General features: G+C 41.9%; 2 protein-coding genes across 8 annotated transcripts in view; one reads left to right on the top strand and one right to left on the bottom strand.

Annotated features, from left to right (window-relative positions):
• The window catches only part of TMOD1 (tropomodulin 1), an 87,386-nt gene extending 78,241 nt beyond the window's left edge, over positions 1-9,145 (top strand). Inside the window, exon 10 of one of the 2 annotated variants that reach the window (XM_060154795.1) lies at positions 8,408-9,145. In XM_060154795.1, coding sequence (XP_060010778.1) covers positions 8,408-8,493 — 86 coding nt within the window. In that variant the 3' untranslated portion in view covers positions 8,494-9,145. Of the gene's footprint in view, positions 1-865; positions 2,491-8,407 lie in introns of those variants that run through there. The other variant, XM_060154796.1, reaches the window with a different exon arrangement.
• On the bottom strand, positions 1,310-27,056 carry TSTD2 (thiosulfate sulfurtransferase like domain containing 2). Of its 6 annotated transcripts, none has more exons than XM_060154787.1 (10): positions 27,000-27,056; positions 23,411-23,623; positions 18,883-19,196; positions 16,414-16,534; positions 11,151-11,372; positions 10,300-10,405; positions 7,157-7,275; positions 6,507-6,665; positions 5,790-5,928; positions 1,310-4,070 (listed from the first exon to the last, which is right to left on the bottom strand). In XM_060154787.1, exons 2-10 carry the CDS (start codon positions 23,573-23,575, stop codon positions 3,733-3,735), a joined length of 1,683 nt encoding a protein of 560 aa, XP_060010770.1. In that variant the 5' UTR covers positions 23,576-23,623; positions 27,000-27,056; the 3' UTR covers positions 1,310-3,732. The 6 variants fall into 6 exon arrangements, with proteins under 6 accessions (XP_060010770.1, XP_060010773.1, XP_060010774.1 ...); XM_060154790.1 differs by having other exon boundaries at positions 7,157-7,257; XM_060154791.1 differs by having other exon boundaries at positions 11,247-11,372.
• Between the last annotated feature and the right edge of the window lie 13 nt (positions 27,057-27,069).

The raw sequence follows: 27,069 nt of genomic DNA, 5'->3' as shown, positions 1-27,069 counted from the left end.
CAGTTCGGTTCTTGTTGCAGCCCGTAAGCGTCTATCTGAGGTCCGCCTGCTCAGCTCAGGAACTGGAAGACACCTAAGTATAGACAGACTTTTTTCCTCTCGCAATAGCTTCCTGTCTCTGCCACACCGGCAGCCCCCTTGACTGCCACCTACCGGCTCCACAGTCGTTGACCAACCTTTCTCTTGTGGCCGATCTAGCTTGCTGCTTGGTTTTCATCTGCAGACACTATAATTTGTTTCGAACCCTCTCCCTTTGCTATAACAAAGGGAGCCCTACCTGCCCCTCCAACCATCCCCGCCATCCTGTCAGCTAATGACCCCAGCCTGTAACCCCCTGGCTCCTGCTTTACATTTAACTACTTTGTTATGTGAACAGTGTTTGGGCTGATATTGTCTTGCCCCCGGGAAAATGTCAAGGTTGACCATAAGGGGACACAGATAATACAGGGTAATCTTCAGGGCAGACACTGTTGTTTACACAGGCAGGCCAAGAGCTTTGAGGAAGAGTTGGGGGAAATGTTTCCAGCAGGTTAAGATCTCATTAAGATCGACTGAACGTAAATCTTATCTGACCGGAGTGAGGATCTTCAGCCTCCGGGCCTCTGTACACAAAGGACAACAGCGGAGTTGGATAAAGTGGGTTTTATACCTGTATGGCCAGCGATTTAGAAGTACTTTATGAACGAATCTACGCCACTACAGACCCTCCTCTCAGTGAAGGCTCACAAGCTGTCCTTTATAAACACCAGACATCAGAGTTTGCTGAGCAAAGTTGTCAAGAAGCTTCCTGGCGCTCTCAGAGCCACGGTGGTGGTTCGGGTGCACAGGGACAGCTGGCTCACGTCTCATCTCCATTCCTTTCCAGTGAGGAAGAGGAGGCTGGCAGACTTGACCGGGCCCATCATTCCCAAGTGCCGGAGTGGCGTCTAGTGTGTGCGGGTGCCGACCACGCCTTTGAACTGGACGTGTTCTACTGATAGGCTGTGCTCTGCAGTGGAAACCGGAAGGCAAATGCCAGCACAAACCCTGTTGTGGTTCAGTTCTTTACGCACTAAGGTGTTAGGTTCGCTAGTGGTTGTAGTTGAAAATTTTATAAACTATGGTGAATGTGAAGTTTTTCTTTAGTCACAGAAGTTCAGTCCGGTTATTATTTAAAAACTAAAAAGCCCCCGAACTGGCAGACCTTACTGAAGACAATGTTAGAGCAGCAGTGACTTAACCGCAGGAGCCCAGTTTCGGTGACCTTGCTGTGTGGTGTTTCAGGTATATTTAAAATGTGTAACATGAACAAACAGCACCCTTTTCCATGTGGTTTAAAAGCATTATAAAATATTTTATTACAAACTTGATCTTAGCTCTTTAGCAAACAGAACATATCATCATTCTTTATTAATTCTCCTTTAAATTTTAAGAACCTCAAGATTAAAGTTGCTAAATTGATTTCTGGATCAAGAACACAATTTTTTTCCCCTCAAGAAAGACAGAAAGACTGAAGCCACAGAGCTCTGCCAGGAATCAGAGAACATGAGATTCCTTAAGCTGGTTATGAGGAAATGATAGAAAAAGCCAATGGTGAAGTCTCAAATTTTAAAAACCGTCCTTTTTTTTTTTTTTTAAACCAATTCCAGGCGACAAACATTTCCCTGGGTGTTCTTTATGAACACCTGGGATTTATTTACAATTTAATACTGGAGTCAGAAAGAAATTTTTCCTTATCGAATGCCAACCTTACGATGGATGTGAAAACCTATGGCCAAATACTTGAAAACACCTTTCTCTGTTGCACAGTGGGCCAATGCCTTATGTGAGGCACATCACTAGAGAGACAAATTTCTAGTCCATCATGGCTTATGCTTACAGACTTCAACTACCTATCGCATCACTTCTTAGACAAGTCACCGCTGATCTCATGCCTGTAAATTAAGCCTCCAAAGGTCAGTGGTGAAGAAAATCTAGATATTTAAGAACTAGGAAACCTGGCCAAACCACCCAAGATGATTATTCTGAAAATGTAATTTTGGCATTTCTGCTGGATCCCTTAACATCACGTGCATCTCTTAGGATCCAGCAAAAATGTTAAGCCACACTGCCCTTGTGCCTTTTAATATACCACGGTGCCAGTTAAACTAGTATTTCTGTTGCTTGGGGAGTTATTTTCGTGAGTGATTCAGCAAATCTTATGATAAAGGACAAGCCAAAGAGCTGACAAGCACAGACTAAGCTGCAGAGCACTGAGCAGAGAGGCTTTTGGCGAAAAAGGAAAAGTCTTGCACACGGAACTGTAATGATGGGACAGTACAGGGTAACCAGAGGTGGAGTCAGGGCCTCACCACTATGGAGGAGTGTCTACTGAGGCTGCAGATGGACCCAGGAGTGGCTCCGTGCTGCAGGAACGGCCAGCCCCACTCGGCTTCTCCTTGAAACACAATTGCAGCTGTATTCTGCATCAATGGAAACTGCAATATAATATTAAATCTGTTGGTCTAAGAATGGCTGTGCATGTGTTTCTTGGGACTTGTGGGCCAGGGACATGCGCCTGACATGGTGGCTAGAGGCTGGGAAACCACCACAGCAGCGCTGAATAACCTCACACAGAATGTCTTGTATTCTGAGGTGTTCACCTAAAAACTGCCCAAGTGTTAATGTCATCAAGCTAATGTGAATCTCTCAAAGAGAATACTTCAGAGCTAAGAGTGTGGGTGTTGGGGAAAGCAGATGAAATCTCTCACAGAAACCAAACCAATGAAACATGAAGGTGGACCACATCTTTAAGACCATCTCCTCCATCAGAGGAGCTGTTGGTCTAGACTAGGGGTGGCAAGTTTTTTTCTGTAAAGGGCCAGATAGTACAGGCACACCTTTTTTTGTTGTGCTTCGCAGATATTTCAGTTTTTACAAAATGAAGGTTTGTAGCAACCCTGCATTGTCAGATGATAGTTAGCATTTTTTAGCAATAAATTTTTTAAATTAGGTTATGCACATTGTTTTTTTAGACATAATGCTATTGCACACTTAATAGACTACAGTATAATGTAAGCATAGGTTTTATATGCACTAAGAAACCAAAAAATTCACGTGACTCACTTCATTGCGGTGGTTTGGAATTGAATCCACAACATCTCCAAGGTACGCCTGGAAATACTGCAGCTTTTGCGGGCCATAATGTCTCTCTTGTAAATACTTAATTCTGCCATAGGTCATATGTAAATGAATGGGTGTGGCTATTCCAATAAAATTTTATTTACAGAAGGAGGTGGGCCAAATGCCATAGTTTTCAGATCCTGGTCTAGTGCTCTGAGGCCAGCAGAGAAGACAGAAGGGTAGGGGTGGATGGCAGATTGACCTAAGGGGCCTGGTTCCGAGGAGTCCACTTCCAGGGCCACAGCTTTCACATTCTGCCATCAGGACAGACGGGTTTGCTGATAAGAAAAATGACTACTCCCAGCCCTGCTGCATGGCACAGAAAGGGCATGACCTGGTCACCAGGCTCAAGGCTCTCTCCCTCAGCAGCTTTGGGATCCTACACAGCTCACCTTTTTCTGTGCTCTAGCATCTTCTGAGTCAGAATGTCTCCAGTAAGAGGTCAGCACCCAACTCCCTCTTCCCTCCTCTTGTGAAGGACAGGTGGCCAACATGGTGACCAGTTGGCCATGGTGGCTCTGGCAGCACTAGAGTTCCCTGTTTCTCTGCTGGAACAGCCCTAATATTCTCCAATACAGGGTCGCCCCAAACCTAGCTCTGTGAAGGATTGGGGAAAGGCAGATGGGGCCGCTCATGTAAGCATGGCCCATCCTCATCATCACCTGGCCTGGGCCCCGGGCTCGCAGGGAGTCGCCCCGGCTGTAAGAGCTCCCTGGGTGCGCGTAGCCGTCGGGCTGTACACTCGCATTCCTCTTTAAAGCTGCTCTGGGCTGGGCTTGCAGCCTGCCTGCTCCCTTTGTCTTGACACGTGACACAACAGGCTGTGAATCCTTGTCCTTGGCAGGCAGGGCAGGTCAAGACGAGCTGGCGGCACTGGGGAGTGGAGCACAGTTTATACTGGTCCCATGGGGCCCCACAGTATGAACATTCTGGGGAAGAAAGAAAAGCCTTGTTATAAAGACACATGAGCACACATGTGTACACACAACAGACGTGTACACACACACACATACGTACCACATGCACACGCAGATGCAATTCTCCAGTTCCTAAATATAACCCTTAGCTCATCAGCATCTAATGTACCTTTTGGGTCTGAGGAAGGTTTCTAAATAATGTAAGTCTCCTGTCTTCTCACAGACAAGGTTCCCCCACCCCCACCTTTTTGGGGGGAGGTTGCTTCTGGGAATTGTCTTCTGATTCCAGCATTCACTGACCCATTTTCCTTTTTCTCATTTAGAAAACAGGTAGTAACGTTTCTCTCTTTCATTCACTAGTCCAAAGCTGGCCAAGCACCCTTTGTTGAATGGTCTTTTTCCTTTAGATCATTCCCTTTTGCACTGGGAGACAACACGCCTGAATACAGATAATCCCACATTGACATTTGGCTTCTGCAGTCCACACTCCTCTTCCCCAGGCCTGAGGTTCTCCTGCTTTTGCCAGAGGACACTTGGCCACACAACTCCTAAAACTTATCTACTTTCTCGGCCCCTTTTCCCTGCTGACCTCCTATCACCATTGATAACATCATTCTTCAAGTCTCTTTACCTAACTTATCTAAGCTACCTTTGGGCCCTCTCTCTCCCCTTTCTGCTCCATCTAGCTCCGTAAGAGATCTGAAGTTGCTTCCAATGAGACACAAATATAAGACCATTAAAATGAATAAAAAGATCAAGAAGAAAGGGGAGAGGAAATCAGACTCCCACCTTATTCATTATCTGAGTGTTAATTCAATCTCAGCCCCTGATCACAGGAGTTCTAGAAAATTCTGACAGCCACTAGGGTTGTCTGCCTGTGATCTTTCCCGTTCAAAATGGTGGCATCCAGGGGGAGGATCCATTTTTCTTAAGGATTATTTCCATCCTTCTTTTACTGACTGCCCTCATCTGGTACTATATGTTAGTGTGGACTCCAAACTACAGTCACAGCACAGGCTTCCTGTAGCCAGCCCTGCCTCCTGCCTTGGCCCTAGGCTCAGCTCCCCCTTGGAATGCCCCACCCACCACTCGAAAGTGCACACCACACGTGTCCACAGACCGTCTAATTAGGGGTTCTTTTACTTGTGCCGTGAATTCACTTGACAGTCTAGTGAAGACTATTCTGTCTTAGAAAAATGTTTTTACCATGCATAAAATAAAATACATAGGATCACAAAGGAAACCAATTATTTAGAAATACAAAATAACGAAATATTCTTTAAAGTCTGGGATACAGTAAAACACTTGTTAACACATTCTATAACAAGACTTAGTGATGCGCCTAATAACTATTTCCATTTTGAAGCAATGATGAACATAAATGCTATTTTGAAATATTCACAGCAGCTGTAATATATGAAAATACTGTGATTTCTAGTGATAACAAAGTCACAGGTACATCTAATACTACTGATTTGCTGCTTACATTCATAATTGAAGGAAGTACTATATCTAGTGAGGGGTTATGAAACTAAAGATAAAATTATTTTCCATTCCAAATTCTGTCTGCTCCACTGCTGCATCTCCAACTCTGTTAGGAAATGGTGGTCCTACGTACTCCTTTTCCCTTGCTTTATTCTTCAAGTAATCAGTACTGGTCTGTCTTCCAGAAGGTTAATACAGAGGGTGTGCCTGATCATGAATGTAGGTTCTGAGTCTGTGCTGACCTACCTGACACTATGTCACTGTTGAAGGATAAGGCATAACGCTCATCAAAAACGAACAACTTCCCTTTGTAAAAACCATCAGGAAACTCCTCCAGGTACTTGTGGATGCCACCCTTGAGCTGGAACACTTCCTTGCACACTCCCTATGTGTGGAAACACAAGAGGAAATTTGAGGAGACTAGCAGAGACCAGTAGGAAGCTCCACAGAGAAGCAGCATGCAGTAGGAATGCCAAAATGGGGCTCCTGGCTCCCGCTGCGCGACAGTGAAGAACTGCTGACCAAGGGGGCAAGGAACCAACTGGCAGATCTTGCCTACTAGGGTGATGGGAGAGGACAGCAGTCAGGGCCTTCACTCTCTAGATCCTGGGAAGCCCAACTATTTTTGCTGCTCCCTAAATATAGGAAGACACCTGTTAGGACATGTAATGTTACTGAATTTGCTCTTCTCAGGATCAAGCAAAAGGATTAGGAAAAGGGAGATATCAACTAATCTTTCCCTTTTGTACTTGATGAGTCTCTAAGACTGTTGAGTGCTTTTCACATCTTGAGATTTAAGAACTTCAGATTTTATACTTAGAAACTCTATGCTGGGGAGAATAAATCCCTGGCTGGCTGGGTGTGGGAGAGGGAGTGAAGGTGGGGATTGGAAAGTTCCACACACGCTGTGGGTGGAGCCTTCTTCACTTCCATGCCTGCAGTGCCCTAAGGGTGGTGACTCACCTTGGCTTTGAGGTAGGCTGAACCCCGCTCACAACGGATGCCCCCAGTGCAATACATCAGCACCCTCTTCTCTTTGAAAAGTTCTAGATTTTCATCAACATAGCTAGGGAAGTAACTGAATTTCCTGATGTCTGGGGCTAAGCAGCCCTGGAACCGTCCCTACAATATAGGAGCAGCAGAAAGAAAATGATCAGAAAAACATACCTGGTAAGAACAAAGCTTCTTTCTGTGTCAAACACCACTCCCTACCCCTGCCTTGGCAAGGAAGCACTTGCTCCCTGCTGTTTTCATCCCACACGCTAGCCTTTCAAACTTCAAAATCTGGAACTTAGAAACAAGGCTGGTGGGCTGTGGGTCACCCAACCAGAGACCTCAGGGGAACTGGAGAGGCTGCCCAAAGCAAACTTGACAAGATCCTTGACACATGTCAGGGGTAGGCATATGGGAGCCAGAAAGTCCATTATGTGCCAAGATGTCTTTAATCCATATTTTCTTAGACTTTCTCACCAGATTCTGAGTTTGAAGTCTTGGGTTTTCTCTGATGCTGCTAGTAGTGGGAGGAGAGCCACTGACTCAGCCACAGGTGGGCACACAGCATCCCCTTCAGAAACATGCTATGCTGTGGGAACTCAGTTCTGGTTCTTACTTACTATTTTGCTTTCATAGAAGTTTCTGCAGTCCAGTAGGATAGTATCACTTTCTTCTTGATTTGCCTGAGACAGAAACTTTTCTACTTCTTTATGAAATTCACCTGGGGATAAATGGATTCCTTAAACCAAACAAAAAAATCAGTTAAAACAAAACAAAAACAAAACCCAGTTACAACTGGCCCAGCCCGATGACTTCCATTTGCTTTGTTTCTCCCCACCTAAACCTTTCCTCTCATAATTACAATTACGTTTGAAAATGACACTATCTGACGATCATAATGGAAGAATTTAGTAATTCCATGTATCCTCACTCTCCCTCCTCCTAAGATGAGCACTGTGGAGACCTGGCAGTTTAGAAACAGAGAATTTTGCATCCTCATACTTGGCCTAACCCAATAATAAAAGCCAGACAGAAGGGATATAAACTGCCATGTGGGTTTTCCGGTCCATGTTATGGCCAGTGTTCTACTGTCACTGTATATGGAGGCGCCTGGGCATGTACATGCTTGACTACAGGCTTTATAAACTGTTCTATACCAACGTCAAGTCTGAGGCTAAGAACCCTGGCACAGGCAGGTGTGAGCATATGGTTATGGAACAAAGTTGGAATAAGTTTTTTAAAAATACAAAAGAGTAAGAAGAATGTGTCTAAGTTTGTGTGTATGAGTAAAAGAGAAAACGGTGGGAGGGGCTGACAGCAGGAATGAAATATGAGAAAGAAGGCAAGAGAGAGAAAAGGATGAAACGCTAGAAGAAGGAGGAGAGAAAGGAGATGAAGAAGATGAGTAACATACAAGGAGACTAAAAGGAAAGAACCTGTCCGGTGAGGCCCTCTGCCTCCTCTGCTTTCTAGGATAGAAATACTCCTGTATCTTTAGGGTCCAGACATCTCAGTAGTTTGTGAGGAACTTCTGGTGAATTTGGCCACCATACCTCATGTGGTGGTGGGGGTGCTCTGGTCCTTGAGTCATGGTACCACTCATGATACAGCCTGACAGCTCCGCTCAGGGGTGAATCCCAACAACCCCCTGAAACTGCTGGGTACCCAGATCGGGCTGGAGACCCAGAGCACGGCCAAGGAATCTGGACTCCTACCTGCTTAACCTAGGACTGCAGGGAGAATGTAACAAGGCCAGATTTTATATAAGTTACTGTCACATAATTTACACAGTCACCAAAACAGTGGGGTGGAAAGGGAGGTTCAAAACTGTGATGAGAAGCATGGAAATCTGCTAAGACTTCTCCTTACAGGGAGCTGCAGGGAACCCAGCCTGTTCCTGCTGCTGCTATTGCTGTGGCTATTCTCCTGGCCCTGTGGAGGCCTGACCAGAGAGTGACTCACATGAAGTGCTTAAAAGAAGTGCCTCCAAACAACCTGGCTCAAATGAAAGCAGCAAAGCACTGCCTGGAGCCCACTCTCCCCTAAGCTCCGGAGCAAGGTCCTGTAGCGCCAACGAAGAGCTGTTTGTGGTCATCCTGCCTCCTGCCAAGGTAGGGACACTAAGCAGACACGGCCCTTTTTGGCCCTTTTCTCCTCATACATGAGTCTCTTTTCCCAGATGCTTGTATCTTACTCTCATTTCCCTCTGGTTTAACTCTTAGCCTTCTTTTTAAATATTTACAAGTTAAAAAAATGAACATAGAGCCAGCCAGACCTTTCTGTTTCCTGATGAAAGGGGACAATACTACCTATGAAGTAGACTTGGGGAAAAAAAAGGAAAGAAAGAAAAAAGGAAATCAAACCTGAACCTGATCAAGTCTCTAGACATGAGCTATCTAATATGGCAGCCACTAGCCACATGTGGCTAATAGGCACTTGAAATGTGGCTTGAGATGTGCTGTAATAAGGGTGACAGAGATGCAGGATTTCAAGGACGTAGTATACAAAAAAAAGAGTAAAATATCTCATTAATAATTTTTTACACTGGATACAAGTTGAAATAATATTTTGGCTACATTCCATTAAATAAAGCATATTATTGAAATTAATTTCACTTGTTTCCTTTTACTTTTTAAAATGTGGCTACTAGAAAATGTAAAATTCCATTGTAGCTCACATTATATTCCTATTAGACAGCACTATTATAAATCTAACTACAGTTCATAGGAAATACAGAGGACAGAGGAACATCCCATGGAGATGCAATCAGCATTATACTGATTGTGGGAAATGCTATAAGCAAAATGATCTAATTCCTTCAAAAAATAAACTGCAGGGGAAAATAAAAGATGGAAGTGAATCTCTAGCTTAAAAGGGACTTTAGGAGACATAGTGATCAATCACAATGAGTGGACCTTACTTGAATCCTGATAGAAACAAACTTAAAAAAGTATGAGATATCTGGGAATTTTAACCACTGGCTGGATATTTGATAACATTAAGAAATTGCTGTTAAAATGTTTTAGATGTGATGATGGTTTTATAATTATTTATTTTTTAAAAAACCTTTATCTTTTAGAGATATCTACTAAAATAGTTATGAATGAAATGACATGACATCAGGATTCTCTTCTAAATGATCCAGGATGGGAGAAGGGGGTGGGGATAGATCAAAGCTGGCCATGAGTTTATAACTGTTGAAGCTGCGGGAGAGGTACAAGGGAGTTCACTGTACTGTTTTCTCTATTTTTTTAATGTTTGAAATTTTTCATAGTAAAAAGTAAAACAAAACCAAAAAACCCAGCCAAACAAATGTCTTTCAACCATCTATGGTATCCGTGAGGGAGGGGCAAAGAGAACATTCTAGAGCACTTGCAAACAAACTGCTTTGGTGTTGAAAGCCGCTTGCTTCCTGTAGCAAAAAGCCTGTGTTTTATTCAGTTGATGAACTATTTACAGGTAATAATTACACTCTTTCCAAATTGTTATCTTTGGAAAGAAAACAACTTCTTGCCAAACCATCACCAAAAAGAATAACTAAGCCAAGTCATTCTAAGTAGTGAGTCTCCAATCACCGGAGCACCAAAGAGAAGAACCAGTTTAAGCACTGAATGACCCAAGTGTTAGCCACCCCACAGATACTCTGAAGAGAGAACTCATCACAACTCTTGCTGATCAGAATGTCTAGCTTTCACATTTGTCTCTATATTAAGATTTGTCCCTATGAAGAAAAGGAAAATGCTTCTTCTTAAAGCAAACATACCAGGCTTCTTATAGGAGATCCTACTGGGACTGATCCCCATGGGCACAATCTCTGCAAACACACCAACACGCAATTCTGGAAAACAGCAAGCTCCTCCTTTGCTGGTCTAGCCAATGAGAAACAAAACAGAATACAGTCTTTCTCTCCCATCTCCAGGTATAAGATATTTATTCAGTTAAATTATCTGGAACATTCTATGCTCTAACTCCCTTTTCCCACTGAAACAGTTGTTCCTAATTTGAGGTTTCTTAATACTTCAGCTACCCTATTATTACACAACAGATATAATTCTTATATTTGGCACTTATTTATTGTGTATCTACCATGTGCAAAAATGTCAAATTGAAAAGGTGTTTCTATAGCAATAAGCATTTAACTATAAAACTGAAATACCACTGAGCAATTTCAACATGTAAGATTACATCCCAGCTTTTAAAGCTACAACCTTTTCTTTTCTTATCATCATCACCAGCACTAACACTAGCAAGGTATTCCCCACCACCTCTATCACCCATGATGCTAAAGCATAAAGTCACTCCAACAAAGCAGCTCTCTTGGGAGAGCAATAGCTTTATTCCCTGTGTGGTGTGAAGTGCAGATCTGATCCCACCAGGTTCACTAAACACGTAGTGATCCTCTGATACAGCCAGGTGGTCTCTCAAATGAACAAACACGGCTAAGTTTGAGAGTTTATAGGATATATAAGCTGTAACGTCCTTATTCTATAAAAAAGGAGACCAAGGCCCATGATCACGTGGTGACATGGTGGACGAACTGGAACAAGCATGCTCCTTCTCCTGCACTGCCTCGGGACCTAGCAAGAAAAGGGTGTTCTGTCCAGCACTGCTTACTTCTCTATAGTGATCCTCTTCATAGCCTGGAGTGGGAAGAGGCACTGAAGCAGAAGCAAATGGCTCTCGATCCATTTTATGTTCAATTTCTCTTACCTTAAAATCGTCCTTACACAGATAATCCTTAAACAATGGGCAGGAAAGCATGACTTCTACATAGAGTCTGGTGGCCAATTTGCTTCCACCCACTGTCCCATTGATTCCTTCTGTAGCAATTCGAACCTGAGACACAAGACAGTGAGAGAAAGGGAATGCAGGCTGTTCTTAGCTCGGTTCAAATCTCTGCAGGGCAGAACAGGTTCATGTGTGTCAATGAGTTTAACAAGAAAAGCAGAAACATTGCTGTGGACACAAAAGTGTTACCACACACAGGATGCTTGTAGTTTTCTAAAATGGCACACTGCCCATAGTTCAGACGACGTACTCAGTTAACGTGTGCCAAACAAGAGAATGAAATGGATAGAACAACTGGAAAGTCCCATTTGCTATGGAGCTCCAGCTGTCCAGTGGCCAAAACATAAATTCAGGTCAACAGATGTAGGATCAGGATTCAGCTTTGCCATTTACTTGCTAAGTGACCCTGAGAAAATTAATTCTCCTCTCTGAACCTCAATTTCTTCATCTTGATAAAACATGAAAAAGAATCAACAATGAAAAACTGCTGTCCTCAAGTCCTAAAGCACAGAACACATCTGAGGGCTGAGAATGCACGTGAGCACATCTCTGCACAGTGTTGGAGGTAAAGCCCACCACTGCAAACCCACCCGTTGGAATACAAATTCCACAAGGAGGAGCTTGTGTCTCTTTTGTTCTTTGTTGCATAATCGGTGCCTAGAGTAGTACTTGCCACACAGTAGGCATTTAATATGTTTTTGCTGAGCAAATGAATGTATATCCAAATCTGAGGCTTTTTGGCTTCTCAAACCCTCTATTCTCTTTGAAATGCTTCACTGGTTAGGGGACATTAAAGCCTGGGTTAAGGCCCCTGCCTTAAGAGGCAGTCCTCTGGAGGGCCTGCAAAGTTACTTGTTCTGGTACCACAGAATCCTCTGGATAAGTTTAAAGATGGATCATCTCTAGACAGAGCTAGCTTTCTAGGGAAAAGTAAGAAAGTGCAACACTGTATATCATGGTATTCTCTGGAAAGAGATGTAATTTAAGTCAGGGTCTTATATTGTTACCACTTCGTTATATATTGTTATTTATATAGCAATGATACCTACCAATGCATTAGAATTTGAAAAATTTTTAAAGCTCCCCTTTTATTAGGGCCTAGGGAAGATACTTCGTTTGTTGCCTCACTTGATTCAATTCTTTAGGGCATGGATATAAATGGGATTCATTTCACAAGCCAGGGCCAACTCACTAGTAGTGGCTCTCCAGAGTTCCATGATGAGCATTCTGAGTCACATCCAGGCTCCTTGAGAAAGAGGAGTGCAGTCTATTGAAGCCTGTTCTGGGCTGGGAGAGGAAAGTAGGAAGCATATGCCATCTCTGCTGTACAGACTACTGCACCTATTACCGACTCGTATTTTTTTAAGGGACAACATAGAAAAATAGAGCTGAACCAGCATAAGGGTCAGGAAATCTACCCTAAAACTGTCTCTGACGGGGGCAAATATGATGAAGAGGTACATACGTCTGTGTACCTGTCTTCTAAGTAGGTCAGAAGACCCTTTCCTGTGCTATTTTAATCTCAGAACCCAAATAAAAGACAAGCACAGGCACTCCCTAAATACCTGAGGCAGAGCAACCTCTAAACTCATGCACTAGACTTTCAACTTCTGTTGAAGGATTCTTCAACTGAAACCTTCAAAGTAGCTGCTAGGTGAGGAAGGCCTTATACCTCAGAGATGAAGAGCAATAGTTAGCATTTATTGAGAACCTAGTATGAGACAGGAACTTTACATTATACTCCTGGAAAGTAGATATCAAAATTCCCATTTGACAGAAAAGGAAACAGAAGCTTAAAGAAATCAAGTAACTTGCCCAAGGGCACAGAGTTGGTAGGTGGTAGATCTGGGATTCAAAACCATATCTTATTGGGTCCAAATCTTGCAATTTTTCCTTTCTAAAGCCTCTAATGCATCCCCTCAAATTTCTTGAGGCAGTAAGAAATGTATAGCAAAGGGATCAAAAGCTTCTTCCATAATTCTAGAATTTTCAAGTTCTCCTCTTTCCCTACAAATGCCAACATTCTGCCAAATCTCCTACCAACACAAAACTTGAAAACTTGGCTGAAGCCTTAAAATTTAGAACTAAGATCCAGGCAGGTGCTGCCACCTTGTGGGCAGAGGCCCTCACTGCTAGGTCACCTTGGGCTGGGCCAAGAATAAAAAGCGGCCCCAGACCAAGGAAACAAATTGATTTCCTATTTTGTAGGCTCAGGTTTACTATGAGAGAATATCCATCCTTCAAGGTGTTCTCTAAATAGAGATGGTGATAAATGTATATACGCCACAAGTGTTTACTGAATTTTTTTTTTTTTTACAATGCGCCAGCAATTGTGCTAGGAATTGGGTCATAGTGGTTAAAAAATAGTTTTTGCCCTTTGGGAGCTTACAGACTTAAGGAAGATCACAGATATTCAGACAAAAGTCACACACTGACAAGTGCTATGAAAAATCACTGCAAGAGGCAATGAAAAAGTGTATTTGGAAAACTGAATTTAGATTAAAGGTCAGGAAGGATGTCTTTCAGGAAGTGTCATTAAAATTGAGAACTGAAGATTGATTAAAAATTATGATAGGAGAACCCGAGTGGGTGTGGGAGAGTTCCTTGAAGAGAATTTTCTTACAAAAAGGCCCAAAGGCACCAAAAAAACTGAGGGCTCCAAGAAACTAAAAGGCTATTTTGCTGGAGTGTAATGAGTAAAGAATTGTATCAGATTAAGTGTAAAAGGCGTAAGGGGCCAAATAATCCAGGAAACTAAGGGCACGTTAAGGATTTGGGTTTTACTCTAAATGCACTGGATAGCTACTGAAAGATTGTGAGGAGGGAGGGAGGAAGATGATTTCATTTACCTTTTAAGATCATTCTGGCTGCTGTGTGGAAAATGATTAAGTGCAGGCAAGGATGGAAGAATGGAGAGTAGTCTGGAAGCTGCTGAAATGAACTAGGTAAGAGAGGGTGGGGCTTGGTTTAAGGTGGTGGAAGCAGAAGACAGAGTGAACGGAATCAAAGGATATTTTAGAGGCAGAAATGGCAGGACTTGGTGATGAACTGAATGAGGTGAAAGAAGCTTTCAGCCACTATCTATAAAACAACATGGGTATGAAAATTATCACTGACTGATCAAATAATTGCCTTAGGGAATTAAAACCTAGGACATGTGTGGGAAACATTAGGCCTAAGACAGTACAGCATCATAACCAGAGGTGATCTCAGAGGGAATCCAGTTCACCTCCTTTTGATTTAAAATACATATATACACATATGTGTGTGTGTGTGTGTGTGTGTGTGTATATATATATATATATACACACATATATATATGTAATCATCGAGGATTTGAAAAAAAAATCCATAGTCCTATCACGTAGAGATAATCACAACTAACATTTTGATATTTACCACTCTCCATCTTTTTACACACACACTTGTGGTTTTGTTACAAACATACATTCATCCTTTTACTCAACATTCTCCAAATATTTACTGTCTGCTATGTGCTAAGCCCCGTTCTAGCACTGACAATATATCCATTGATTAACAAAGTTCTGTACTCATGAAGCTTATATTCTACAAGGGAGATAGATTATAACAAATTAAACAAAGATTATACTCTCCAATAGTAGTACATTTTTTGAAATTCTTTGAGCAGAAGGGAATAGAAAGTGATGAGGTTCGGAGAGAGGAATGATGAGGTTTGGAGATTATACTCTCCAATAGTAGTAAACTTTTTGAAATTCTTTCAGCAGAAGGGAATAGAAAAGTTTGGAGAGAGACAGATGAGAATTCTCAGGAGAGAACATTTGAGGGGAGATCTGAAGTGAGGAACAAGCCATGTGAAGATCTGGGGGAAAAAACATTCAAGAGGGAAAGGAAACAGCAAATGTCAAAACCACAAAATGGCAAAAGACTGACATGTTCTAAGAAAATTAGGAAGCAATTTGATATCACACCTATATGTACAGTTCTATAAAATGTTTTTCCAGTTAATATATCAAGAACATTTCCCCATGCAAGGGGTCAGCAAATTATGCCTGCTTTTACATAGGTTTTACTGGAATATGGCCATATCTGTTCCTTTACATATTGTCTATGGTTGTTTTCATATTACGACACCAAGTTTGAGCAGCTTTTGTGCAAATCCTAAAATATTTACCATATGGCTGTTTAAGAAAAAGTTTGCTGATCCCTGGTCTATGCCTTTATGTAGTCTTATAAAACACCATTTTTTTTTAATTGAAGTATAGTTGATTTACAATGTTGTGTTAATTTCTGCTATACAGCAAAGTGATTTAGTTATACATACATATACATTCATTTTTTAAATATTTTTTTCCATTATGGTTTATCATAGGATACTGATTATAGTTCTCTGTGTTATACAGAACGTTATTGTTTATCCATTCCATATATAATAGCTTACATCTGCTAACCCCAAACTCCCACTCCTTGCCTCCCCCAATCCCCTCCCCGTTGGCAACCACGTCTGTTCTCTATGTCTGTGAGTCTGTTTCTGTTTTGTAGATAGGTTCAGCTGTGTCATATTTAGATTCCACATATAAATGAAATACGGTATTTGTCTTTCTGACTTACTTCACTTAGTATGATAATCTCTAGTTGCATCCACATTGCTGCAAGTGGCATTATTTTGTTCTTTTTTATGACTGAGTAGTATTCCTTTGTATATATGTACCACATTTTCTTTATCCATTCATCTGTTGACGGACATTTAGGTTGTTTCCATGTCTTGGCTATTGTGAACAGTGCTGCTATGAACATCGGGGTGTATCTTTTTGGATTCGGGTTTTGTCTGGATATATGCCCAGGAGTAGGACTGCAGGATCCTATGGTAGGTCTATTTTTAATTTTCTGAGGAACCTCCATACTGTTTTCCATAGTGGCTGTACCAACTTACACTCCCACCAACAGAAAACATCATGTTAATAGCTATTTAGTATTCCACTTAAACGCCTAGCAGGAATTTGCTAATTTCTAAGAACCCAACTGGTGAGGCCTTCAAGCACAGCCTCTGCAAACTAAGTTGGAGGCAAGATGAGTCCAGTGAAGGATAGGGTGTGGGAGAAGGTGTTACCTTGCCCGTGAGGTGCAGGTGCTGACACAGAGCTGTCTGCCAGGCACAGATCCAATCAGGATCCTCCAGGTCACAGTAGCAGTAATAAAGTAGCACCTCCCCTTCACCATTGCTGTGGCCACTATAAAAAGAAAACCACAGGGGAAAAAGCATTTGAGTCACTGGCATAAGGAAAACACAATTCATAAGTATACCCAGGCAGACTCAGAAGAAAGGCCTAATGGAGCAACTCATGCCTGCCTTTGCTCCTAACTATCATTCTCCCCCTGAAATGAGAAGCAATTCCTGTCTGTATTTGCTCTAAGGAAGACAATACCTGCACTGAACTCCTTCCTTTATAAACAAGTGAGCTTACTTTGATTTCCTGTTTAATCATCATATCCATGAGATAGGTATTAATAACCCCTTTTCATAAGACAGCTGGAAATTTTAATCCATTCTGGCTTATATTCTAACACAAGGCAGTATCTGTTTTGAATCTCTCTCTGTACAAAAAGGTTTCATTTCCATTTTTTCATGTAATCCTGTTACCCATGAGACAGGTTATTATCATCCCCATTTTATAGCTGAATAAACTGAGCCCAACTCATCCCAGGTGAGGCAGCTACAAAGTGACAGTCAGGACTGGAACACCAGTCTTCTGACACTAGAACCCACACTCTTTCTACTGCACTGTGCTGACTTAAACTAACTACTTATGGGACGTGGGCAGGTGTCTTATCATCCCTGAGCCTTGATTTCCTCAACTGTAAAACTGGAGGACTGAAATAAACTGCATTTCTCAAAGTGTGCTCTGAAGCTGTTCTATGAAATCACATGTCTGAGAAATCCTGCAGATAATATCTCCCCTTTGAGAGTCACAGTGAAAGCCCCTCATTTATTGAAGGCTCTGGGCAGTCCTGCAAAAAAGAACATTTTAACCTAATGCTTCCCAAACTTAATTGTCTTTAGCATCTCTTTTCAACACCTGATAGCATCCTCCAGAGCTAGTGTTGTACAGACATATTTTAGAGAATGATATAACAGATGATAATTAAGGTCCCATCCAGCTCTGGAATCTGTGACTGTCTCCTCAGTGCCCTCTTCATATTTCAGGGCCGAGTCTCCGAAACCTGCTTATCTATTTCAGAGCCTATCTATTTCCTGTTCTCTAAATTCCTGTAATGAATTACTGTCTGAGCCATACAACTGTAAGTGATAATTATATAGCCTGTCTCGTACCATCTGCTAAATGTTTCATGTATCCTTTTCTTTGTCTTTCTAACTAAAAAGCAGGGCCATGCAGAAATGAAGAGACCACATTTGTATAGCACTTTATAGTTCACAAGTGCTCTTACCATCATCATTTTATACAATTCATATAGCAATTCTGTGAGGTAGGCAGAGCAGGCATTATTATTCCAGTTTAGAGGCGAGAACGTAAAGGTACAAAGAATTTTAGTGACTAGCTCAAGTCTGACTCCAAGTTCAATTCTCTTTCTAACTTTCTCTTCCTCTTTCTGATAAACAAAGGGAACTGGCATAACACGGGTGACAAAAATGTATCAAATTTGGGCATTTTCTATTCACCAAATAGTTTAGGAATTGCTTAAAATCAGAAATCTGTCCTCTAGAATTATGTAATATTATGATTTGGTGAGGTTTTCAAAGGCAGATTTAAACTTCTAATCCTATGCCTCCGTTCTAAAACTTAACATAGGGACTTCCCTGGTGGCACAGTGGTTCAGAATCCACCTGCCAATGCAGGGGGCACGGGCTCAAGCCCTGGTCCGGGAAGATCCCACATGCCGCGGAACAACTAATCCCATGCACCACAACTACTGAGCCTGTGCCCTAGAGCCTGCGCACCGCAACTACTGAGCCCGCATGCTGCAACTACTGAAGCCCATATACCTAGAGCCCATGCTCCGCAACAAGAGAAGCCAGCGCAGTGAGAAGCCCATGCACCGCAATGAAGAGTAGCCCCCGCTCGCCGCAACTAGAGAGAAAGCCCGTGCACAGCAACAAAGACCCAACACAGCCAAAGATAAATTTTTTTAAAAAAATAATAAAATAAAATAAAACTTAACATACTTTATAAAACATATTCAGCTCAGAAAACCACATTTGGCAACAAAACCCCCTTTTTAAGTTCTGACATTATTCAGGGTACAGGAATCATCAACATTTCTGGGCCTTCTGATTTCTCTTTGAAAAAAATACAATTTTCTGTTCCTTACCTCTGCCTAGAGAAGATAAGATGTAGGATGGCTTCTGAGAAACCCGGAGAACACTGTAAGCTGTGCGGGTATATGCTACCGCATAGGCTATGGTCTTCTATTATACATAGAACATGTTTATCGGCCTAGTTTAGGCGGTAGAGAAATTCTGTGCCTTAAGGATTTGCCATTTTAGTGGATGGGTGGTATCTAACTGTGACTGGAAAAACATTTTTTAAATTAAACGAAAGGTATAGAATGAAATTCTTACCTTAACAGCTCATCAGGGCTAAAGCAGCTTATATCAGGGAGCCAAGCAGACACTTCATGGTTATGCGTAAGGTCTTCTTTGAAAGGGTTTCTTTTGTCTGCAGACTTAGGAGTCTTTGAGGTGCTTGATGTCACAGTCAGCTGCTTTAAAACAGAAGCAGTCTCACGGTAAATCTTATCAGCATGTTGTGTTGCCACATGTCTGTGGATGCTGGTCTGGTCTGTGAATAGTTGCTGACAGCATTTCCACCATTTTTCTTTATACTCAGAAGGAGGTGCTGGAAGTTCTTTAGTTTTGACAAAAAGGGCAAATGCCTACAATTAAATTTCAAATATGTCACTGTTAAATAACCTTAGGTTTCAGGCTAGAATGAAAGTCTCAGTGAAATCCCTTATCTTTCCTCAGGGATTTCTAGTTTTACGTCCTACTGTTCTATAGAAGAACTTCCCGAGAGACTGAACTTCCTCCAAAAAGGAAATGGTCAAGGAAATTATGGAGTATACTTACTATGGAATATTAAGCAGCCAGTTTTAAATTACATGGGAAAATATAATATTAAATGAAAAAAACTGGATAAAATTTGCTTATACAATGTAATCTCAACTACATTAAAAAGTACATTTTAAAAGACTGGAAAGACTACCAAAATGTTTTGATTTGTATAAAGAGGATTTAGGCTAATTGTTAAAAAAAATTTAAACAGAAGAGAAAATTATGGATGCACCATAACTCCTTTAACCAATTCTAAATGAGCGAGCTTTTTTTGTTTCCAATATTTGCAGTTATAAACAATGGTGAACGAACATGCCATGCACATATCTTTCCATACGTCTTTAACCATCTACTTAGAATAACTATTTAGAAGAAAGTTTTGGAGGTGAAGAAGCATAAAATTTTAAACTGTGAGAAATAGTGACTACCTGGAAAATCATACCAATTTATACACTCACCAGCAATGCATGAGGGTTCCATTTTATCCACAGCATTTTTATCAGTATTTAATTTTTGTCAGTATTTTTAATATTGACCCAAATAAAAGGCAAAAGAAATATCCTGTTTTTATTTGTGTATCTTTGATTTAAGGTTGAATATTTTTTCATATTGATTTGATGTTCTTTTCTAGCTTACCTGTTAATACCTGTTGCCTATTTTTCTACTGTGGTATTTATCTTATCTTCTTACTGATTTGTAAGTGGTTTTAGTGACCTTTTGTTCATCATAGTTATCCAAATTTGTTTCCCAGCTTGTCATTCATTTTCAACTTTGTTTATGGTGTTTTTTGATGTATAAATGGAAGTTAAATGGTATCTATGATTATCAGCCTTTTTTCAAGGCTGAAAAAAATGGAAAGGTATTTTTACATATATATATGTATCTATATATATTTTAAACAATTTTCTTAATGCATCTGAAGACTGTAGTACAGCACCCAAAATTGGGCACTCTGAAGAATAACAATTATAAATATGGAGCATCACTTTTGGACCTTCCTCAGTCTGTACACAACCTTATCTGGACTGTCCCAGACTGAATCAGGATGGGGTCGTCTGAAATTACACTGGAGGGCATTTTTTAGCCTCTCCTGCAGTTAATCCTTCTGTATAGGCAAAAAAGGGAGAGAGAGAGAGATGGTGTGTATGTCAACTTAAGTGTTTCTTTGTACTATACTTAGAACTAAGGTGTATGCATCCAAGGCCTCATTATTATCGAGGCCTCAAAAAGTCATGGTCCTTAAAGAAATACTATATAAAATCTGAATTTTTTCCTTCTTTCCTCCTTCCTTTGTCAAAAAGCCATCAGGCAGGCCTGAGCAAGATGGGAGGCCCAGTGTAAACGTGGCCTGCTGCTGGTCTTTTAGGGCCTCGGGAACAAAGCACCGAGGATCCAGCAGCAGCTAGGGCCCGTGTGAGGTCTGTTCAAGAGAGATGCAGGCCAGGGCTTCCCTGGTGGCGCAGCGGTTAAGAATCCACCTGCCAATGCAGGGAACACGGGTTCAAGCCCTGGTCCGGGAAGACCCCACATGCCACAGAGCAACTAAGCCCGTGTGCCACAAATACTGAGCCTGCGCTCTAGAGCCCACAAGCCACAACTACTGAAGCCCACATGCCTAGAGCCCGTGCTCCGCAACAAGAGAAGCCACCGCAATGAGAAGCCCACGCACCGCAACGAAGAGTAGCCCTTGTTCGCTGAAACTAGAGAAAGCGTGTGCACGGCAGCGAAGACCCAACGCAGCCAAAAATAAAATAAATAAATTTTTTAAAACAGAGAGAGAGACAAATTACTTCTCTAAAAAAAAAAGAAAGAGAGAGATGCAGGCCAGAGCTAGGAAGGCAGCTCAGAGGTGGGTGAGGCCTGTGTGGGGAAGGCAGGCCCTGGTGGAGGAGGCAGCTTGGCAGAGTGGGAAGACTGCATACAGGGAATAAGCAAGTAAGTCAATATATTGGGACTAAATGGAGCTAGGTTCTCCACCCATATGAAAAGGAGAGAGAGCGAGTTCCCTGGCGGTCCAGTGGTTAGGACTCCACGCTTTCACTGCCGCAGGCATGGGTTCAGTTCCTGGTTAGGGAACTAAGATCCCGCAAGCTGCACAGTGCAGCCAAAAAAAAAACTGGAGAGAGAATAAACCTTGTGATGTTGGAACGGAACTGAAAGTATGGTATGAACTCATTTGATTTACAGTGATATAAAAGTAAATATAAAAGTATGTGTATGATACATATGGATGTATGTATATTCATCTCTCTATATTCCTAGCTCCGTCCACCAGAGGTCCTGGGAGAAGCAGTGAGCTCACCTAGCCCCCAGGTTTTGGTTTTTGACAATTCTCCACTAGAAAGAACCAGGGCTCCTTGAAGAAATGTCTGACTCCAGGGATAAGACAGGGAAAATACAAATGACCCTGAAACATCTTGTTGAATTAGAAAGTAAGGAAATGCTCAAAGAATGCTGAGGGCAAGTCAAAAAGACATAGATACTAGCTTGAAGGGGCTCCCAGCCAAATCTGAGATAATCTGAGCATCAAAATAAATAATTATAGTAATGGATTATAGCCCACTGAATAAAACAGAATTCTTGAATACACACTGATACAAATAAATTGGGAGGAAAGAAAGCTCTTCCTTACAGAAGAATGCCAAGTAAGAACTCTAGAAGGAATGAAGCAATTAGAAAATCACCATTTAGAAACCATCACAGTAATAATTCAGCAAAGAAACATCAATGGATCTAAAACTAGTAGATGAAAGTTGGTTGAGGAACAGGCTATTTACATAGTCTCAAAGTATTTCCCCCCAAATAGTGAATAATTAAAAGGGAAAAAATAATTTAATAGCAAAGAAATCCGACAGGCACTTCCTTAATCAAGTACCCAAAATTAACATTGCCAGTAATGGGACAAATTGGCACTGTGACTGCATGACAGAACGCAGCCAGATGAACACAGCGTCTTTTGTGGGGCAGTCTTATTAACAAAGCCATAACTTGAATCTAATCACAAGGAAACATAAGTGAAAATCATGAGACGTTCTACACCATAACTCATCTGTAATCTTCAAAAATGTCACAGTCATGATTTCAGGGAAAAAAATGAGAAAGTGGTCCAGATTGAACACTTATGAGACATAACAACTAAAGGTAACATGTGACCTTAGAGTGGATATGTAAAAGCCATTTGAGGCAACTGATTAAACATGAATGGAGCTGCTGGGCAGAGGGGAGTTGGGGGTCCTCTGTACAATTCTGGCAACCTTTCTATAAGTTTGAAATTATTGCAAAGTAACTTAAAAAAAAAACCTTTCTGTACCCTTTGGGTTTCATTTTCAAGGAAATCTGTGTGAGATGAGGGTAGAAGGATGCTAGATAGGAAGTTATAAGCAGAGACATCTATTCTTCATTGACATGGAGCCAATATAAGATGATTTTGCAAAAGAGGGACAACAGATTGGAGGTAAGAAAACTAAGCCTCAATTGCACTTCCTCAGTCAAGTCATTTTCCTTTGAGCTTCAGCAGGTTTAGTCAATGATCCCTAAAAAAAGAATAAATGGCATAGAAGAATAGCATCCATACCACCCCTGTAACCCAATCCTCAGTAAGCCTGCAGCATTCTGGGCTGCTCTGTTCCTTCTCCCAACCAACGGAGCCCTGCCAGCTGGACTGGATCAGGAGTCTTAGACAGCAGTTGCCCTAATGCCTGTCTGTTCTCCTTATGACTAGGTTTCCTGGGTTCCTGGGATTCTTCCCATACCCTAGGTAGGAAAAGGAATCCAGCCCGTCTGTCTAGGATCTGTCCTCAAGTACTCCACCATAAATAAGTGTTCCAGAGCCACACCTTGCCTATGATTCTCCTTTGCTTGACACTGAACTAAGATTACTGGCTAATGGCTCTGACTAGACCTTACCTTGAACATGGCATCAGTCTAGTGTCTCACTAGCCCTCCACTCCCTGGAGGAAAACCTTGATGAGCTACTTCTAGGTATATCTACATTAACTATACCTACATGATCCTGAAACATCAACAGCAATTTTACCTTTTTCTTTGCAAATGAGTATTTCTTCTTTGTACTGACATCTAACTCTGCTTTGATACTGCTACTGGGATTGATAAGACTTGTGTCTTTCAAATCCAGGTCTGAAAACCTTAAAACACAGGCCTCCAGGTCATCTCCTTGGTCTGGTAAAGTGGAAGAAGGCATCTGGTTTGGTTCCAGCAGTGAGGCAGACTCCTTTCAGTTAACTATCTCCTAGGAAGTAAGCAAGGGAAAAACAACAACGTCCAAGTCTTTGATTACTACTTGAAGTAAACTTGAAGCTAATCAATCATGCAAATGAGCATGGGTCCAAGTAGCTCAAGCTATCCATCCATTCATTTACTCGTTCATCCAAGAAATATTTATTTAGCACCAATTCTATGCCCAGCACTGTTCGAGGCCCTGGAGATATAGCAGTGAATGAAGCAGAAAAAGTCTCTGCCTTCTTAGACCTCACTTTCCAGTGGGGAGAGAGAGAAGGTAAACAAATGAATAAATTGTTTTTAAAAAATAGTCAGATTGGGAGGGAGGGAGACGCAAGCGGGAAGAGATATGGGAATATATGTATGTATATAACTGATTCATTTTGTTGTGAAGCTGAAGCTAACATACCATTGTAAAGCAATTATACTCCAATAAAGATGTTAAAAAAAAATAGTCAGATGGTAAAAAGGGCTATGATGACAACTAAGCAAAGTAAGGAGACAGAGTCACCAACGGGTTCTTTAAAACTCAGAGGGTAGGTAAAGTCTTTCTGAGGCAGTAGCATTTCAGCAGAAACCTGAATTAGAGGGCAAGCCATGCAAACATTTAGGGGAAAAGATACCAAAAAAGCACCAGGTGCAACCAAAATCAACCAAGCTTCCTGTTAGTACCTTCAATTATAAATGTTTTGTTCTTTTTTGTCCCCTAATTTTTGAGCTGGGCAAATTCCCTTACTTAGAAGAAATAACTACCAAAAGAGCCTCATTTTAATGAGCCAGAAGAAATATACAAACTGCTACTGTGGCCAAATCTTGTCAAAATGGACACAGTACAACCAACATGGTGGTTTTTGGTAAAGCAAATGTTACAAGTGACAAATGTGAAGAACATGAAAGACTGGGGAAAGCATGGGCTTTGGATTGTGGTGCAGCTGGGTGCAAGTGTGTGAACCTGGGCAGGATATTTAACTTTTCTGAGTTCTAATTCCCAAATGTGTAAAATAGAGATGACAGTATCTACCTTGCAGGACTATAGTGAGGACTGGAAAGGACTATGTAGCCTTTGACACATATGTAGTTCCCCTAGCACTCTAGGCTCATCTAAGACAACACTCTCCCTCATGTATCCTATTCTGGCCATGCTGAACTTCGCCTAGTTCTGCAAACGAGCCCTGCTCTCTCTTGCCTCAGGGTCTCCACACATGCCTTTCACACCACCCCAAAATGACCTCCCCTCACTCTAAACCCTCTTTCAGTTCTCACTTTAACTTATTTATATATTCTTAATTATTATTTGTGGGGACTTTGCTATGTGCCTGACAGATAAAATAGTGATGCAGATGCAGGTCTTAATGAAACTGTTAAGGTCCTTGTTAACTTGGAGCTTATGTTATAGTAAGAGAAGAGACACTACGTAAACAAAAAAACATGAAAATATCAGTGATAAGAGCTACTGCTTCTCAGTTTTCTTTGTTGCGGATCCTCCTTATCATCTCAACCTCTAAATGTTCACTCACTCTAATTACACTCACCTTTGAGGTGATCTTCATCTAGTCCCAGGGACTTATAAACTATATTTACTTCAGAATAATTGGGCAAGGGGAGATAATATAGGTAAAAGTAGATGGGACATTAGTTGGTAATTGCTGAAGCTGGTTGATAAAGTCCATGGGGGTTCATTATATAAATTCCTCTACTTCTGTAAATGTTTGAAGCTTCCATGAAAAAATTAAAAATGGAAACAATCGTAAAGGAAATTTTATGTTTAAAACACTATACGCTAGATGACTCCAAATTTATATCTCCAGGCCAGGCCTCTCCCCTGAACTCCAAATTCGTATAACCAATGTCTACTGGATGGCTTCAGCTGGAAGGCTAGGAGGCTGTTCAAATGCAACTGTTAAAACCAAACTCTTAACTTTCTCTTCCTCAGTCTTCCTTACCTCAGTAAACAATTCCATTCTTCCTGTTACTGAGGCAAAAAAACTTTGGGATTCTCATCTCCTTACTCTTTCAGACTATTGAAAAGCCTATCAATTCTGCTTTTGAAATACAATGACATCAGACCACACTGCACCACCTTCACTACCAACCTCATTCAAGCCATCATTTCTTGACTGAATTACTGCAGTTGCCTAACTGCCCTGCTCCTGTAGAAGCCACAGAGGTAACTATTAAAAAATAAGTCAGATCGCCCTCCAAAGGCTTCTAAATTGTACTCAGATAAAAGTCCAAAGTCCTTACAAAGCCACTCCACCACCTCCCTAACATTATCTTCTCCCACTTTTGCTCACTACCTCTGATTGCACTGTTTGCTGGTTCCTGAATGGGTCATCAGCCCTGAGAAAGCAGGGGTTTTCCTTTGTTCACCTCTGCATCCTCAGCGTCTAGAACACTGCCTGGCACACAATAAATATAACATATTTGTCAAATTAAATAAAGAGTGATTGGGTGGCCAGGGAAGCCTTCACCAAGGGCCTGATGTTTGAGCTGAGACCGAAATGACAAGGAGCCATCCATGCAGACTTAGGAGCAGAGATATTAAGACAAAGGAAATAATAAGTATAAATTCCTCAAGTGACTTACTGGAGGTACAGAAAGAAAGTCAGAGGGGTTGGAATACAGTGATGAGGGAGTAGAACCCTGTAGGAGAGGTTATGGAGTTTTTCTGCCACGGAAAGCTGTAAACAAAGGAATAACGTGATCTGCTTCTGGATCAGTTCGGAAAGTAGAGTCGGCAGGGTCTACCGATAGATTGTTCCGTAGGAACAATCCTACCTACATTTTTGGATTAAGCAATAGAATGGATGGTGCCATTTACTGAAATGGGTAAGACGGAAGGAGGAATAAGTTAGGCCAGGAGAGTGAGACATAAGTTCCATTTCAGACGTGTGAAATTTCAGATGGCCATGGACAAGGCAGTTGGATAAGCAGCTGTGGTGCTCATCAGAGATGTCAGGGCGGGAGATATTCACGTACACGTATGGAGATATCCAATAACTACTGAAAATATTACTAAAGCAATCACCCGTTCCTTCCTAAACAACTCGGAGGCGCGAGAGGTCAGATGACGGCCAGAGGGTAGCCCCGGAGTAGCAAGCTCACACTAGGGAGGGTCTTTCTGTCCCCGGGGCGGCTAGAGCGGCGCTGCCTCCCACCCGGGCCCCACCCCGCGCGCCGGGCCAGGCCCAATCTCTCCGCCCAGCTTTCCCAAGCCTGCAAAGGCCCGGAAGTGGGAGAAGGATGAGCACATACCCGCCTGTCCTGATCCTTTCTTAAATCTTTCTTCACGGAAAGGTCTCCGCCTAGCAACTGTCACCGCTCACTGCCCTCGCATCTCCAGCCCCAGCCTGTGTTTAAGTAGGAAGGAACGCCGGGGACCTCACCGAACTCCGGAAGTCTAGGCCGTTAGCGAAAGGGCCGCCGGGAAAACCTCCGAGAGGCCCAGGCGTGGGA

This window comes from Lagenorhynchus albirostris, chromosome 7, assembly GCF_949774975.1.
Source record: "Lagenorhynchus albirostris chromosome 7, mLagAlb1.1, whole genome shotgun sequence".
In the NCBI taxonomy this organism is placed as follows: Eukaryota; Metazoa; Chordata; class Mammalia; order Artiodactyla; family Delphinidae; genus Lagenorhynchus; species Lagenorhynchus albirostris.
Note: the sequence above shows the minus strand (reverse complement) of the source record. Positions and strands in the feature narration are given on the sequence as shown.